Genomic DNA, 17104 nt, shown 5'->3' with positions numbered 1-17104 from the left:
CCTCAGGCATAAAAGCCCCAGAGGAACGTGGCCACGGCCATCATGAGCAGGGCATTGAGGTTGACGACTCGGGCCCAGCTTGGGTCCTCACTGATGTCCTCCAGTCGCCTGGCTGCGGCAGCCATCTCCTCCTGGGTAGGGCGTGGGGGACTGCCTGCCCCAGCCCTGCTCATTCCACAGAACCAGAGCAGGCACTGGCGGAACAGGCCTGGTGCTGGGGACGGGGGCTCTGGGAGAAATTGCAGCCGTACAGTTAGTCTGCTCCCCCAGCTCCCCCGCCCCAACTCCCCGGGCAGTGCCTTACCCTCCATCTCCACCGCGTGCTCAGGGCGCCCGTTCTGTACAGGGGCTGAGGTTGGACCTTCTAGCTCCTCAGCATCCAGGTCCTCGCGCTCCTCCTTGCTGTACCGGAGACTGAAAACCAGGCGGTGGAGCTGGGGAAGGGTGGGAGCAGGGACCAAGTGGGAGTGCTGTTCCCCCACCCCGAACCTGGAGGTCCCCCGTCCACACCGGCACTCCCTCACCTCCCTCTGTCCAGCCTGCACACCCGCCCAGGCTCACTCCAGGATGACCTTCCATGGCTGCCCTTTGCCCTCAGGCTAAACCCAAGCTCCTCAGCTGGGTGTTTAAAGTTCTTGGCCCTGCTCAGCCCTCTGCTTCATCACCCTGTCTACACTCATGATTGTAGTACTTTAGTCTTACAGCCCTGCTAACAGTGTTCCTTCCTGTGGGTGTTCGCTCACAGGGTTCCCTCCTGCTGCCTTTCCCCTTCTCCACCTGTGGGTTCCTGCCCATCCTTCTGGGCCCACTTCTTTTGTCCTCCCCCCAGTCAGCTCTGCCCTGGGCCACCTGCCTTGCCACAGCACAAGACCAAACCCTTTTGGGGCTTTCAGGGTAGTACTCTGTCCCTCTCTGCCACCAGTCAGGCCAAGACTCAGGGGGGCTTTAACCTCCCCTACAGTCTTCTTCAAGCCACCTCCAAAGCACCTCAAATAAATGTGATTTAAATAAAAACATTGTACTTGCTTTGCAAATGAAGCTTCAGACTGGACTGTCAGCCTGCCCTCACCAAGCCTCAGTATAGAAATTCAGGTGCTACCCACTGGGAGTTCTGGGAAGCAGGCTGGCCGACTGCTGGTGGAGAGGGCCCGCAGCGGCCCACGTTTGTTGCCTGGTCCAGAGGCCCGTACTTACGTGCTTGCGCGGGATGGGCGGTGTGCACAGCGAGACCACGAGGGTGAGGAGGCCGGAGCAGACGAAGAGCACGATGGCGAAGTAGAGGTAGTGCACGCGGCAGAGGAGTGCGGGGCACGCCGAGGGGCGCACGCAGCTGCCCGAGCCAAAGGAGAACTCGGGAACCAGGCGTGCCAGACCCATCAGCAGGCCCCCGATCAGTCCCCAGAAGGCGCCCTGCGGGGCCAGAGAGCGCATCAGCCTCGGGTTTCCAAGTCCGGCCCCGAGCTCCCAATGAGCACACACACTCACCTTCTCATTGACGCGGGGCACGAAGAGCGCCAGCACGAAGACAGCCGACACCGGCGGCGCCAGGTAGCTGGAGACCGACTGGATGTAATCAAAGAGCTGCCCGCCCTGCGCCGCCTGTACCACGGGAAGCCAGGCCACCGACACGGCCACGATGAACACCACCCAGAGCCTGCGGTGGACGGCCATCAGGTGATTTCACCCAGGACCCCGTCTCCCCCTGTCCCTACGAGTGCTCCCTGCCCCCACCCGGGGCTGATTCGTGGGGCAGGAGATGGAAAACCCAGGCCCACCGTCCTACTAGCAGCAACTCGCGGTCGCCCGCGCGGGGCCGCAGGCGCGTGTAGATGTCCATGGTGAAAAGCGTGCTGCTGCTGTTAAAGATCGAGGCCAGCGAGGACATGAGCGCGGCCAGCATGACCGCCAGCATGAGTCCGCGCAGACCTGCGGGCCGACGGAGCCGTGAGTCTGCGGCCACGAGGGGGTCCCGGGAGGGTGCGGGCTGGGCGAGGGGTGACTCCTCCCACTGGCGCCTGTGGGCAGCGGGGCAACCCGGGGGCCCGCCCTCACCGTTGGGCATGAGCTTCACGACGAGCCGCGGGTAGGCGATGTTGGAGCACCCCACCTCGGTGCCACACACGCGCTTACACACCTCTGGCACCACGCACGCCACCTCGTCTGCGGGAAAGGGCACGACGCGGCTATGGCGGCACCGGGTCTGAACCTTCGGATCCCAGAAGTGGGGACGGGGAATCCCAGTGGAGGAGAGATGGGCCCCCCGGGTGGGAGGTGGGACTGGGTGGCCCAGATCTTAGGACGGGAACGGAAATGGGAGACAGGCACCTGTATCCTTGCACAAGAAAGGGGCTGGATGGGGCACAGGACTCTCGGTCGGGGCGGGGTTGCAGACGTTACCCGGGTAAAGAATGCGGCTGATCATGCCCGGCATGACCATGAGGAACATGGGCATCAGCTTCAAGTAGCCGCACAGGATGCAGCCCGCCTTGATGTGGGTCAGGTTTTTCCCAGCCAGACAGCGCTGCACTATGACCTGCGACGAGGGGCGTTCAACTACCTGCGTCCAGTCCCGGGTACCCCGCCCCTCCCGCCTTGCCTCAACTCGCCGCTCTAATCCAGACCCCGCGGCTGGCCCATCGAAGCGGGCAATTCAGCTCCAAGCGCAGACCCTGACTCGGATCCAACTCCATCTGGCTTAGCTCTAACTGGCGGGCTTCCCGTTCCCTCGGACCACGCCTTCCACCTGGCTTCCCAGATGGGTTCAGGCTCCACCCATCTCAGCTCCGCCCACCGCGGTTCCAGTTCTGCCCCAGCCTCGCTCGCCGCGCAGGCCGTGACCCCGCACCTGGTCGCTGCACCAGTACCAGCTTGAGACAATGGTAAGCCCCAGAAGCAGCGCAGGCCACGGCAGGTCCCCCGTCACAGGGTCCCGGAGCAGATGGTAGGAGTCGGGCCGGGGTAGATAGCAGGAGCTGGAGATGTTGCCCACCGCCGGATCCTCGGACACCGTCAGGGACGTCATTGCCCCCAGGTATTTGTCGAAAAGCCCCGAATACCCGCCCACCTCGTGGAAGGCTGTGAGGGCAAAGCAGTTAGGGGACATGGTGCCCGCGACAAGGCCCTCCCTAGGACCCACATGCCGCAGACGCGCGATGTCCCTGCTCCCAGGTGGAGAGATCTGCGAACTGTGACCTCTGCGCCCCTCCCCCATCGGCTGAGCCCGTACCGTAACCCATGAGTACGAAGGCCCCCGCGAGAATGACGAAGGTCTGCACCGTATCCGTGTACATCAGCGCTGCCAGCCCTCCTGCAATGGCCTGGGTCAGTGGAGACAGCCCAGACAGGCTGCCACTAGTACATACAGTGTCTTGGTGCGAATTGGAAAAGGGCTCCCCTTTCCTGGAGGGCAAATTTCAAAAGGATGGCCCATTCCCTGGGCTCACGCACTCCGGCATCAGGGGGCAGGGCTGCGTGAGCACAGTGGGGCTGAGTTTTAGACTCCACTAATGCCAGGTGCCCACGTGCAGGACTTCCACTACAGGCCCTCCTCTCAGCCCCAGTTTTCTCTTCTGTGTGATAGGAGGGGGTGATTCTCTAAGGTCCGATTCTCATCCCATTCGAAGGGACGGGCCCCTCAAGCCGGCCTTGGTACCAGGCCCCACCCACGCTGCTCCAGCGTCAGGCCTCGGGCACCACCCCAGAATCCTCCAACCTGCACTGGGTTTGGTGAGCTTTGGGGTCTGGCCAAGTCGGCTCTCCCTTCCCAGGTGTTCAAGAGCTGTTAAATCTTCCTTTTTGCCCAGGCCCAGGACGGGCTCAGATCTCTGAACTTCCAGACCAAATCCAAGGAACGTGGAGGGGGGAGTAGTTTGCTTTCCAAAGATTTAGGTCCTTCTCCTGCTTGGATCACATCACACTTAAGAACTTCTCCAGCCCGCTTTCCTTTGGTGACTCCCCTAAGCCCCGCCCACAGATCCACGCTCCCTTCCCTAAGCCCCTGCCACCTGCCACCTGTCACAGTGTAGATCATGGTGATGACCAGAAGCGCGATGACGGAGGCATAGATATTCCAGCCCAGAGCCTGTTGAATGAATACTGCCCCGGAGAACATATCCACCTTGGGGGGAGGAGCAAGCGCACAGGTCAGGACCCAGGGGCCAGGGTGGGGACCCAGGTCCACTTCCTACCCAGATCTCGACCCTACGTGGCCACACCTCAAAGGTTCCCTCGTTTTTTGATGCCCTGGTCTTCCCAGATACCTCTCACTATGGTTGTCGCCCCAGAAGCCTGTTCCTTCCAGGCCCTGCCTCCATCACAGTTCTTACAGCCATTGCTCCTTGGTCCCGCCCCGTCCAGGGCTTTCCAGAGACCTCCACTGGGTGATCCCACCCTACCAGGGTCCCGACCAGCTCCCCGCGCATGCGCACCGAAATCTTGGTGAAGATGTACAGAAAAAGCGAGAGCACGGACAAGTAGAGGCGGATTCGACGGCCGCCAAAGCGCTTGCGCAGGTACTGCGGCATCGTAATGACGCCCGCGGTCAGGTACACGGGCACGAAGAGCCAGCCAAGTAGCAGCACCACGAACAGCGCCTGCGGGCACAGCGCGACAGCTGAGGGTCACTCCCTGTGGGAGATCCTGCCATGAGTGCGTCCTCGCCCCTGATGGGTCTGAGGAACCTTCTTCTCTTGGTGAAAAGTGCTACTCCAAGGCAAGGTTGCAGGAGGGGCCCAGAGGACACAGATGCAGAGGTCCCTGGGCCCTGGTCATTAGGGACAAGGTCTTGATACTTTGTTGGGCCCTTAACTAGAGCCCTTCTTGCCCTGCCAGGCCGTGACCCCTGGCCATCCCTCCCAAGATGATCCCTATCCTCCTCGTCCCCCACAACACACACACACCTGAATCCAGGCACAGAACCCTCAGACTGACCCCCAACTTCTGCCTTCCCTCTCCTCTCCACCCACCCAAACCTTCTGTCCCTCAAGGCTCAGCTCGGAGGCCTCCTCCTCCAGGAAGCCCTGAGCTCAAAGCCCTGATTTTGCTCCAAGGTGAGCCTCAGTCCCAGAGCTTCGTCTCCTGCCCCCTTCTGCAAGGGGCTTTCATTTAGCCTAGTGAACCTCACAGGCCACAGATTCAGAGAGCATCAGAAGAAGCACTTCACTATCCTTGAGACTGTTCATCCCACTTCAGAGAGGAGTAAAATCAAGGCCACAGAGGGCGTGGCTGGTCCAGGCTCACATAGCAATAGCGAGTCAGGAGCAGGGCCTACCCCTGCCCTGAACGTGGTATCTCCCACATGCCTCTGCCTCCAAGCTGGCTGCGTGAGCCTCCCTCGAAGCCCAACCCCACCTCACAGCTGGGAAGTCCCACCTCTGGTCTCACATCCCCACCTCTCCCGCCTGGAGCCTCTCCAGGTGTGACCCTTCCAGGGGTTCCCACGGGGAGGTGGGGGTTATTGGCAAAACGGGGTGCTCACATTCCACTCAAATCCAGCCACAGCCAGGCCACTTGCCGCGCCCGTCCCTGCCAGGCCCACGAAATGGCCACTGCCGATGTTGCTGGCGAAGAGAGAGGCCCCGACCTGGGTGGCCAGAGGTTGGGGTGAGCCAGGCTGCTTCCTTAGGCCTCCACCCACTCCATAGCCCAGTCTTTCTCACCGGCCACCACGCCATGCTTCGTCCCGCCAGGAAGTAGCCGCCAACGGTGCCTCTGTTGGTTCTGCACATGGACTGGGGGACGGGAGTGGGGAGAGGCCTGTTTGGGGCACATCTTTGGACTTCATTAGCCTCCTCAACACATTCCTCGGCCTTGTTTCAGGCTGAAGATTAACCAGCGCACGGCTCCCCTGACGGTTCACACCTGCACCCCCAGCCTCCTCCCAGGCACCCAGATCTACCCAGACCCTAACCTAGGGTCCGGTTCCCCAAGCCTGAGTGTGGCTGCATTCAGCCGCACTTTCCTGGGGACCCTGGATTTGGGTTTCTGGTCAGCCAGCCATTATGTAGAAGAGATCTCATTTAGAATGCTGTCCCGAAGAAGACCCACCAACCCCTCAACTAGTCCAATCCAAAGGTGGACAGACAAGGCATGCGTGAGTGTGGGCTGGGCCACCCTGGGGCTAGCAAAAGACTTACTTGCCCCCCACCCCGGGTTTCTCCCTCAAAGATCCAGGCATCCTTCCCCTACCACACATCAGGACTGTCCGAGACTTTTCCCCCAGGCTCCAAAAGCGGGCCCCCAGCAGCATCCCCCAACTTCTCACCCACAAGCCGACACCAATGACCAGCAGGAAATAAGCCGCAATGACCAGGATGTCGGCAGGGTTGTCAATTAGGGCCCTCTGTTCCCCCAGCCCTGGTGCTGAGCCTGCCTCTGTGTGTTCCTCCATTCTGCCCAGAATCTGCCCTTCAGGGCACCAGCCCCTGGATTCCCCCCAGGGGAGGATTAATGGTTACCCCTGGGGCAATGAGACAACAAGTCCCCCCTCCCTGGCTTTGTTTAGCTGAATCAGTTCTCAGCGAGGCTGCAGGCTGGTCCTGCGGAGCTGGACACTTTCAAATTCAAGAGCACTCCCCTTCCTGGGCCTTAGCCCCCACCCCTTCCCCAGAGCTCCAGGCTCAAAATCACTTCTTTCACCTGCTAAAAATACTTACCCTTCAGCTTTGACCTAGGGATTCCGGCTGAGCCAGCCCCCTGATTCTGACTAACCCAGAGGGATCATTTTCAAACCCAAATCTGACAGTGTCACTCCCCTGCTTAGGAAGCCTCCATAGCTCCCCAACACACCCAGGAGGAGGCAGCAGCTTCTCAGCCTGATGCCCCGACCCCTGCCCACCCTTCCCCTTGCTCCTCCATACCAAACCCAGAGTGAAATCATATTTCCTTCCCATTCCCTTGCCCAACCCAGCCCCTGTATTCTCATACCCTCAAACTTTTGTATGAGCTGTGCCTTCTGCCTAGAATGCCTCCCTGACTCTCAAATGGTCAGCTCCTACTTAGCCTTTAGTGCCCAGCCCATGGCATCTCTTTGGGAAAAACTTCTTGGACTTTGCTGACACAGTTCTGAGCACATTGCATGGACCTTGCCTGGGTCCAGGTCTGTCTCCCCAGTTGACCAAAGACTCCTCAAGAGCAGGAAATGATCTGATTCATCCCTGGAGTCCCATTGCTCAGCACAGGGCTGGATGCAAGAAGGGAGAGGCTGGATAAATAGCCATACCTCTGCCTTTCTAGAAGAACTGACCAGACTTGGATGTCTGATTTTGGGAACTGGGTTCATGCTGGAGATGGGGAACGGAGAACAATATTTTAGGGGAATGTGATGAGTTATTTAAGGAATGCCTTCATTTTGGTCCCTTCAAAAGCAGACTCTACGATGAGAATTGGGGTGCAATGACTATATTAGGGAGCCGATCCCAGTAAGGAGTGGGGAAGAGAGACAAAGAAAGGAGAAAAGCCAATAAAGCATGCGTTGATTGAAAGGTTACCACTGTGACAATCCCAGTGGGGACCCTCTGAGACACTGTGGAGAACTCACCTCAGAACTGACCCCCAAGGGGCCAGAAAGCTGGGGTATCCATTCACCAATCCCTGTCTCTAACTGGCTGGAGGTTATGGAACCTCCCCCACCCACCCCAGGCCCTCCTCCAGAGAGCACCCTTAGACAGAAACTCAGGGAGCAGCTGGGGAGACTGAGTGTCTGGGAAGTGTCTGCATACGACTTCCCAGGTGGGCCAGGTGGATATGGGCAGGGCACCCACAGTGTCTGCTTCAGTGGGTGATGAATTTGAAAGGCCTGGGAGAAATCCAGGGGCAAGCATCAGAGGACACGTTGGGGTTATGGGCACTTAAAATCAAATCTATGTGTCCTCGCGGGGTCCTGCAAAGCCCTTTGTGATGTGGCACCTGATTCCTCTTTGACCTCATCTCCAACTACTCTCTCCCTTGCTCACTCTAATCAACCACACTGGCCTTCTTTCCTTTCTTCCAATATGCCAAGCTCTTTCCTACCGCCTGGCCTTTGCACTTGCTGTTTCCTCTGCCTGGGATGCTCTCCTCAGGCTCTTTGCCTGGCTGCCTCTTTCCTCAACCTTCAAAGTCTCAATGTACATATTCACAGAGGCCTTCTCTGACAATCTGGTTCAAGTACTCCCTTCCCCACCTTCACTAACTTAGTTCTCTATTTTTTCCTTCTAGCCTTCGCTCCTTTCCTTCCTTCCTCATTCCTTCCTTCATTAGCAAACATTTATGGAGCACTTACCACATGCTAGACAGCATCCTAGACGCTGGACAGATAACGGTCGGCAAAACAAACATGTCATCTGACACACAAACTCCCAGGAGCTTGCCTTCATTTCAGAAATAAACAAGCAACAAACAAACACTTATTTGCAATAGTGATAAGTGAGGGACTAGGGAGGTGCTGTGGGTGGAAACTAGAGGGAAGGGCCAGCTTTACCTAGGCCATCAAGGAAGTCCCCATTACTTCATCATGCTTGTCACTGTGTGTTTGTTTTTCCTCTGTCTCCCCTACTAGACTGTGAGGCCAAGGAACATGTTCCCTATGGTCTCCCCAGCACCTGGCATGGAGCCTAGGACAGCACGTGCTCAGTAAACACTTGGTAAATGAATGGCTCAAGACTTGGTGGTGGTTACAAGCCAAGGGATGGAAAGCATTCCCCAGGAAGAATTTGTGGAAGAGGAAGAGCAGGAGGCCTAGGAAGACCCAGGGGGTGGAGCCTCAGAGAGGAAAGGATCTGGGGGTTCTGCCCGAGGCCAAGACAGAGAACCTCACCTTTGTCTCTTGCCCACACATGTTCTCCTTAGCTGTTAGCTCCTCCTTAAGCTGGAAGGGCCTCTGATAATCCATTGTTTCCAGCCTCAAAGGTCCCTGTAGTTAGGACCCAGGAGTCCAGGCCCCCTCCCTAGGGAACTTCAGAGTCTAAGGTACCAGGCTTAGAGAGGCCTCTGGGGCTTAGGGATTCAGATGGAGCCTGAACTTCTCCATACTTAAGAACCCCTGGCCCCACCCTTCTCTGCTGGGGCTAGGCTCAGGTGTCACCTCCTCCAGGAAGCCCTCCTTGACTTCCAATCTGAGTTAGAAGCCTCCTTCTGGCTCTTACAGCCCCCAGCGCTTCCCTCAGTCACTGCCCTGACCACCCCAAGTGTCATCCTCTGCCTAGCGGAGCTGTTATGAGTCAATACCCGTATGAGGGAAGCTGTAATTTAATGCCCAGATCCAAAAGGTGGGCACAAATTGGCACTTGAATGGAGCCCCATCTCTGAGGGTCTTTTAAGGAGGGGGAAAAATCTGGAAACCAGCCAAGGTGGCAAGGTGGAAGGGAGTGGGAGGGGTACAGATTAAGTGCATATTTCGAGGATATAAGGAAATGAAGGATGGGGGGTTGGGGACGGGAAGGTTTGGTGGGTCCTGCTTGAGCTCCCGTCCCGGCTTGTCACCGTCTGTACAATCCTGCGCAGGTGGCCAGCTTTTCCTCAGGCGCATCTGACAGGTGAAGGACAGCCTGCAAGGGCTGAGTCTGAAGGTCCGGCTCCCGCCACAGGGCGGTGGCCTAGAACGCATCACGCATCACAGCCCGAGACAGTATAAGGGGCGGGGCGTCGCAACGCGAGGCACTCCCGCGCAGAGACACAGCACCTGTGTGACGTGGAATGTGTGTTTATGTAGGTAGAAAAAAGTGCACTGAGCAGTGAGGGGCGGGGAGAGGGACATCCTGGCCTGGCCTCGGATTCGTGGGAATTGCAAGGGCCCTCCTCCAGTCGAGGGGCTCCCTCAAGGCTGGGAATAAAGTGAAGGGCTCACGCGGGATCGCTTGCCAGTGTACGACCCACTTCGTGGGGCGCGTGGCCTTAGGATCGGCGGGGCTTTTTCTGAACTCGCCCATGGAGAACGTACAGTACCTTCGGGCCCTGTCCCTCCAGTGGGTGGGGCCTCACGGAGCTGGGCTGGGGGAGCCCCACGCTCTAAGAGCAAGGCCTTGGGGTCTGGAGAGCCCGGTCTTTTCGGGAAGGGCGAGGTTTGGGGGGCCGCGCTCTCCCAAAGGGGCGAGCCCGGCAGGCGGTCAGCCGAAGAGCTTGAGGAAGCAGGGCTGGCAGTAGGGCTTGCCCGCCCGCTCCTGGAAGGAGCCCTTGGTGAGCGGGCGCAGGCAGAAGGTGCAGGTGAAGTGGTCCGGATGGAAGCGGCGGCCCAGGGCCGACACGCATCGGCCGGTCACCGGGAGGCCACACGTGGCGCACAGCGACCCGCGCCGCGCGTGGAAATGGTTCTCGCACAGCGGACGGCCCTCGTGCTCAAAAAAGCTGCCTCCCGAGAAGGGCGCGAAGCATTCCTGGGGAAGGGCAACCGAGAAAGGATGGGTCAGCGCCGATCTCCAGACGAAATAACTTGCCCTACGAGCTGAATAACCCGACCCCAGTCCCAAGACCCCCCCCCCCCCGCAGCCCCTCGCACTGCCCTCAAAGGCGAAGCCTCCCCTCCCCAGGACCCTGCTCTGAACAATCGCCCCGCCCCAGGCTCCTAGTCCCGCCCCGCGCTGGCCTGTCCCTCCCAGGCCCCGCCCCCCAGCCACGCACCCTGCAGACAAAACAGTCTGGGTGCCAGAGTGCGCTGAGCGCCGAGATGTAGTTATCCAGAATGGGGCCTTGGCAGCCCTGGCAGCGCGGGGCGAAGAGCTGCAGGAAGTCTCGGCGGCAGTAGGGGCGGCCCTCCCGCTCGTGGAAACCTAGGAGCGGGAACCAAGTAGGAGGAAGGAAAAGAGTGCGAGGTGGCACCAGGAGCCCCACAAAATCTGAGGCTATGGGGCCAGGGGAGGTGGTAGGCCGAGAGGGATGGGGTCTGGGGCGGGAGCAGAGCGGGAACGGATGGGATGGGAACACACAGGTGGGACAGGTTGGGGCCAGGAGAGAGCAGGAGAAAATTCGCGGCCCCGAGGACTTCGGAGGTCGTAGTGCGCTGGCCCAAAGAGAGCAGGGCGGGATGTCAAGCGGACCCGCGGCTTTCAAGGTGGGAGTCAAGCTCTCACCCTCATCTCCGAAGGGCTCCCCGCAACTGACGCAGCAGAAATGCTCCGGGTGCCAGTGGGTGCCCAAGGCAGTAACCATCTTCTGCGGGGAATAAAAGGGAGCACTCAGTGTGGTCCTCAATTTCTATTCCCCTCCCTCTTCCGCCCTGAACCTAGGTGAGTGGGTTGAAGTACGAGTGTAAGGTGTGGGAGACCTAAGCAGGAACTTGGGAATCAAAGAGAGAAGGCGAAGTCTAAAGGGCCGTGGACGAGAACGAGGGACGGGCCTGGGGTGGGCGTGGGAATGGGAGAAGTGTAAGTGGATGAGGCCCATCCCACAGGCGCCTTGGGTGAGACAGAGGCGGGGCTCACGTGTCGGATGGGTTGATTGCAGAGGCCACATCGTGGGGAGAAGCGCTCGAAGTAGCACTCGGGACAGAAGGGAGCTCCATCCTTCTCGAAGAAGCTGCTGCCTCCCAGGGCTGTGGAACAGCCACCGCATACGAAGTGCTCAGGGTGCCAAGCGCGGCCGAGCGCCGTCACCACCTGCGAGTTGGGGGGTGAGGCCTGGGTCAGAGTGGCCCTCGGGCTGCCATGTGCCCCGTGAGTCAAGGTTTGCGTAGCACTTTTCGAATCTTATCTCTGAGCAATCAGGATGAAGAAACTAACGTTAAAGTCACTCAGTCTGTAAGTGGTGGAGACTCAACCCATCTTCCAGCACAGTGCCTAGGGCCCAGCATACTTTAGGAACCCACAAAAATGTTGTAGTTTCCTTTAAAATTAGAAGAAAAAATGAGCTAGGAGAAGAATGACTTCATATATAATACTAATATATTCATCTTTATACCAACACAGTCATAAAATGCAATTTTTAATATATTTTATTAATGGAAGAAGGGGCCCATGAAGGTGAAAGTGCTTAGGGCCCACGAAGGTCATAATGCCACCCTGCTTTGCTGAGATTGGAAATTCTAGGATGGTGGTAGGGTGCTTTATCTAGCAGGAGGAACTAGGTCAACCACTGGGCACCGTTGCCAGTAACATCTGCTCAGTAATAAGCCAAGGACCGGAGCTCCCGAACCAGACAGGTGGGTGGAGCCAATGAGGCTTTTGTGGAGATTAATTGAGATGGGGGTTTGTAAAGGAGCTAGCGTAGAGCCTGGCACACGGTAGGACCAGAATAAATAATAACTGGATTGGAATTCTTACTCTGCCACTTACTTGCTGTGTGACTTGGAGCTTCAGTTTCCTCATCCGTAACATATGAACAACAATAATACCCACTGGCCCTCAGTAAAGATGGGTCTGTGGGTCTCTACTCCCTTGTTCGCAGGGCTCCACTTACTTGCCCAGCAATGGGTTTATTGCAGGAGCCACAGAGGCCCTTGGCTTGGGTGGGAACGCCTCGGCGGCTGAGGTCAGACTGAAGCAGCCCCAGCATGGTGTCTAGGCTGCCTTTGCCAGCGGGCCCTGGTGGGGAGGAGGAGCCCTCATTCACGGAGCTTGGCACTGGTGGCTGGGTTGGCCCAGAGGCCGGAAGCTGCAGCGGAGAGGACAGGAGAGTTGAGTCAGCAAGGCAGCAGATGTGGGAGGGTCTAAAATGGGTTGAGAGCCACAAATCCACACTGGCCCACCCCTCACTCCCTGAGTGACTCACATGATTCTGGACACGGAAGTCAGAGAGTGAGGCCATCAGCCTATCTAGCTCCAGGGTGGCTGAGGTGGCCGAAGGCTTTGGGAGAACAGGGGATGGACTGGGAGGGCTGTGAAGAACACAACTTGTGTCAGCTTAGAGCCCCAGAGTAACGCTTCCTCCTGTAACTCAGGCATCCAGGACTGATCACCCCTCTCCCAGCCCTGCCAACTATGCCAAACTCACAGGCTGGGCCTTTTCTTGTCCTCAGATTGGTCCTCCTTCTGCTCTCCTGCAGTCTCCTTGCTAGATGGGAACTGAGACATTATTTCATCTGCAGAGAGGATAGAAGGGCACTGGACATGGGGCCATGCTCTAGCCTCCTTCCCAGGTAAGGCTTTAGCTGCTACTCTGGGAAGGCTATACCCACTTAGTGTCTGCCCTGCCCTGCCCCCCATCACATCAAACCATGCCCCAGTTACCCTGGTACCTGTGATGTTGAACTGAGTAGCGTTAAGTTCCTGAAGCAACCGGTCTAGCTCACAGAGACCCGTGCCCAAGACACCACAGGAAGAGGAGAATGGAGGGGCTGCAGGGGCCGCAGGCTTCGGGGACCGAGGCTTGCATACCGTGCTGGGAAACAGGGTGGGGGCCTGGGTTCAGGGGTGGGGAATACAAGACTGAATCTCAATGGGCTCCCCCATCCCCCAGTACCCAGCCCCCTCACCTGTACAGATGATCCTTGTCCCCAGAGGCTCCTGAAGATTCCCCGGACCCCATCTATAGAGAAGGACATATGTGTGGGATGATAGGCCTGTACCGCACCCACTCAGGCCTAGATTCCCTTTGCCCCTGCCAAACCTGGCCCTAGTGGTTGCCGCAGTCCCCAGCATCCGATCTCACCTGTGTCAGAGGAGACGTGAGGGGCTCTGGGGGCCGCTCTTTTAGAGCCCCTGACCTTGGCATGTGAGAGGTTGTGGTCTCCAGGTCAGAGAGCAGGGCATCTGCAGGGAGAGGCCGTCAGGGTGAGAGGTTGGGAGGTCAAGGTTAAGGCAGAGACAGGGCCTTAAGAGATCAGAGAACAAGTGTTCTAAGTGGGCAGTGTTTGAGGAAGACGGAAGCCAGTATTAGGAGCAGAGGTCAAGAATCAGAAGAAACACAAAGCCAGACCAAGGCAGAGATGTGGAAGGGCAGCAAGGACTATTTATGATCAGAACATTCCACATGGCTCATCCTGAGATTCATATACAAATTCAGCTACCTGATTCTTTTATTCTCCGAATCTTCCGTAATGCAGTCAAAAGCGGCTTTTTACTGGAGCCAAATTTGGCTTCACCCCAAATTGCTCAACTGGCTGTATGCCTGACACCAGCTTTCTGATTGGATGCTCTTTCTGCCACACCCCCTACACCTAAAGAGACCCCTCCCAGCCCTGGCCCACCTCCAGACGCCACTGGGCTCCACCCTATGCACCTCATTGGTGAGTCTGCCGGGACCTGCTTTCTGATTGGCTTATTCTTCACCGTACCAGTGCGCGTTACCCCAGCTGAGCAGCACCCCCTACTGCAGGGTGCTGGATCCTTTTCTCTCCCACGAAGGGCACAGCCTTCCAGCCCCAGTTCTAACAGACAGGGAGGATGAGATGCCTGGGTGCGCCTTCCTGCCCCAAAACCGACAGACAGACAGATAGATACACACACACACACACACACACACACGCTGCCCCCCAGGCCTGCATCCCCAGATCCGAATCCTTTGAACTCATTACCTTCCAGAATCTAGAAGTCCCTGACCCTTTACTCCGCATCTCTGAGCGCCTTGGTAGAACACTTAACCTCTCCCTGGCATCTTGGCACTCATCTATTATACTTCCTGCCCCAAGGACCTGACCCCTACCATACTTAAGGGCCCTTAACTCTTTCATTCCCAAAACCCTAGGGCAAGCCCATTTTCTTCTCCAGAACTTGATGTCATATTCTCCCTTCCCGTCTACTTTCCCAGTCCCTGGACCCAAGGTGCCTTTAACTCCTCCCTTCCCAGAGCTCCTGAGCCCAGACGCCGCCGACAGGCGCTGCGCCTCCCTGCCCATCCGTCCGCAGCCAGTGATGGAGGAGTGGAGCGAGGGAAGAAGGGAGGGAGCAGCCAGTCTGGCAAAGGCAGGAAGGGAGAGGCAGGAAGGGGGACGTGGAGTCGGAAAGGAGGCGCCGGCAGAGACCAGAAGCGAGAAGACAGGAGGCAGGGATGGAGAGATGCCGGGAGTGCGAAGGGGGCGCCAGGATGGGGAAGCGGGTCCAGGCGGTGGGGAGGGACTGGGGACAAGGGGACCCGGGCCCCACTCACCCAGGTCCTCCATGACGGGGCGCGGGCAGACCGCGCGGGGCGAGCAGGGCGGGGGCCGTGTCCGGTGGGGGCGGGGGGCGGGGGGACGTCCGGGAGCTGGAGGCCCAGCCGTGACCATGTAAGGAAGCCGGGACCCGCTGGGATAGGGCTGGGGGGGGGGGGGGCAATGAACGGGAGAACCCGGGGTGGGGGCCTGAAAGGGAGGGAGGGCCCCGGGCCCCGGCGCACTCAGGCCCAGCCTGCTTGCTTGCTGCGGAGACGGCCACACCCCAGCCTTGGCCTCAGCTGCCGGCAGCCCCCGGCGGCCAGAGCCAAAGTAAGAAAGTGGCTCTTGCAGACTAAGCTGGGGATCGTCTGCCCGGGAGACCCTTAGACACAGACTGAGGTCCCCAAGCCCACCGCCACCCCAAAACTAGCACCCTGAGTCCTAGACAGAGCTCCTCTCCCACCCAGGCTGTTCCTGGGAGCCTGCTCCAGACAGAGTCTTGGGGTTGGAGGTGGGAGTGATGTTCTAAGGATCAGTCAGATCCCAGGTTCAGAGACCTTCCCTTAGAGACCGTGACAATGACATAAACAGAGATCCCAAAGGGCACGCAAACTAGATACAAAGAAATCTCTCAGAGACAGAGACACACAATGAACCCACCCACAGACTCTAAGCCATAGTGTTGGAAACGGATATACAGACACAGGTAAACAGAAACCAAGGCCCGAGCCCCACACAGACTCAGGGGAAACACTCCCAGGCAGCCAGCCCCAGCCAGCCGTCCCCAGCACTGAGATGAGCCAGACCTGTCCCCAAAGAGCCCTTTCCCAAGATACTGCTGAACATAGCGAGGAAAGCAAGACACAGACTCCAGCCACAAAGGAACAAGAGGCCTTCCCTGGACTGAGACCCTGAGAAATCAAGTCGGAAACGAGAAACTCTAGAGATAGGTGTGGACAGACACAACAGGTGTGGCTGCAGCCACTGGACTGTGGGTCTCAACCCAGACCTGAGTCCAGATGTGAGCACTGGAATGGGGGCAGGGGCTTCCTCAACCCAGCAGTAAATCAGAACCTGGGAGCTTTTTTCAAAATACTGATGCCCAAGTCACCCTCCCCTCAGTCCAATTCAGTCAGAAAGGGCCCAGGCATCAGTATTTTTAAAAAGCTCTCTGTGGACTTCCGTGGCAGTCCAGTGGTTAGGACTCCATGCTTCCACTGCAGAGGGCATGGGTTGGATCCCTGGTCAGGGAACTAAGATACTGCATGCAGATCCCATATGCCACGTGTCACCAAAAAAAAAAAAAAAAAAGAGAAATGAATAGATCCTTATATAAATATTTATATAATACATTAGCGGGGGAAAAAAAAAGCTCTCTGGGTGGTTTTAAGGCACAGCCTGAGAACAGAGACCTGGACACTCCCTGAGGCACAGAGGCAGCACGGGGCAACCTTAGCTCCCCAGAAGCTAGCAGACAAGCCCAGTCCAGACACTGTCCTCAAAGTCAGGCTGCCACCTAAGTGGCCAGTGATCTGGGAGCCAGATTATGGAGACCCTGCCTGGACGACCAAAGCAACGCAAGCGCTTTCCTCACCTGAATGCCAGCCTAGGGCTCCAGCTCCCTCTGGGCACGACTAAGGGCCTCAGGGCCTTGAAGAACACAGTAGGTCTTCCCTCAGAAAAATGGCAGGACAGTTGGCCCAAGATATGAAAATGGATCCAGAGACCAAAGACCCACGATGGGTGAAGGGAACTGAGGAAACCATAATGCCAAGGTCTTGGACGTACATCCCCACCCTCACATCCCCTCAGCACAACCCTCTTAGTCCTGATCAAGGTCTGTGTCCAGCTGGGTGGCTATCTGAGCAATGAAGTAGCCTCAGCAGGAAGCAGGCTTCCCCTGGGGCCTAAAACCACATCCTCAGAAGCAGCCTGGGAACTCAACCATATCCCAGGGCTCCAGGAACCAGCGCATAATTACTTATTAAACTCCTGGGCTTCCCTGGTGGCGCAGTGGTTAAGAATCTGCCTGCCAATGCAGGGGACACGGGTTTGAGCCCTGGTCCGGGAAGATCCCACATGCCACGGAGCAACTAGACCCGTGCACCACAACTACCGAGCCTG

General features: G+C 58.0%; 2 protein-coding genes across 2 annotated transcripts; both read right to left on the bottom strand.

Annotated features, from left to right (window-relative positions):
* Position 1: 1 nt before the first annotated feature.
* On the bottom strand, positions 2 to 6561 carry SLC5A2 (solute carrier family 5 member 2). Its single transcript, XM_079944085.1, has 14 exons — positions 6263 to 6561; positions 5658 to 5729; positions 5477 to 5581; positions 4428 to 4592; positions 4012 to 4117; positions 3227 to 3307; positions 2846 to 3075; positions 2398 to 2533; positions 2053 to 2160; positions 1776 to 1926; positions 1486 to 1654; positions 1195 to 1410; positions 305 to 434; positions 2 to 229 (listed from the first exon to the last, which is right to left on the bottom strand). Exons 1-14 carry the CDS (start codon positions 6386 to 6388, stop codon positions 3 to 5), a joined length of 2022 nt encoding a protein of 673 aa, XP_079800211.1. The 5' UTR covers positions 6389 to 6561; the 3' UTR covers position 2.
* Positions 6562 to 7710: 1149 nt separating this feature from the next.
* TGFB1I1 (transforming growth factor beta 1 induced transcript 1) lies at positions 7711 to 15025 on the bottom strand. The gene is made up of 11 exons (XM_079943911.1): positions 14995 to 15025; positions 13558 to 13658; positions 13382 to 13434; positions 13145 to 13287; positions 12901 to 12988; positions 12679 to 12784; positions 12367 to 12561; positions 11394 to 11567; positions 11043 to 11124; positions 10594 to 10742; positions 7711 to 10349 (listed from the first exon to the last, which is right to left on the bottom strand). The coding sequence occupies exons 1-11, from the start codon at positions 15005 to 15007 to the stop codon at positions 10083 to 10085; spliced, it is 1371 nt and encodes a 456-aa protein (XP_079800037.1). The 5' UTR covers positions 15008 to 15025; the 3' UTR covers positions 7711 to 10082.
* Between the last annotated feature and the right edge of the window lie 2079 nt (positions 15026 to 17104).

This window comes from Stenella coeruleoalba, assembly GCF_951394435.1.
Source record: "Stenella coeruleoalba genome assembly, chromosome: 15".
In the NCBI taxonomy this organism is placed as follows: Eukaryota; Metazoa; Chordata; class Mammalia; order Artiodactyla; family Delphinidae; genus Stenella; species Stenella coeruleoalba.
The sequence above is the reverse complement of the archived record's forward strand: the minus strand, read 5'-3'. Positions and strand labels throughout refer to the sequence as shown.

Excerpts from the sequence above, each read along its gene's own strand:
- SLC5A2 (XM_079944085.1), bottom strand. The coding sequence starts at position 6,388 with ATGGAGGAACACACAGAGGCAGGCTCAGCACCAGGGCTGGGGGAACAG. Across the intron at positions 4,118-4,427 it reads ACATCTTCACCAAGATTTCG|GTGGATATGTTCTCCGGGGC; the intron begins GTGCGCATGCGC and ends CCTCCCCCCAAG. Across the intron at positions 1,411-1,485 it reads TGCCCCGCGTCAATGAGAAG|GGCGCCTTCTGGGGACTGAT; the intron begins GTGAGTGTGTGT and ends CTGGCCCCGCAG.
- TGFB1I1 (XM_079943911.1), bottom strand. Across the intron at positions 12,989-13,144 it reads TACTCAGTTCAACATCACAG|ATGAAATAATGTCTCAGTTC; the intron begins GTACCAGGGTAA and ends TCCTCTCTGCAG. Across the intron at positions 11,568-12,366 it reads ATAAACCCATTGCTGGGCAA|GTGGTGACGGCGCTCGGCCG; the intron begins GTAAGTGGAGCC and ends CCCAACTCGCAG.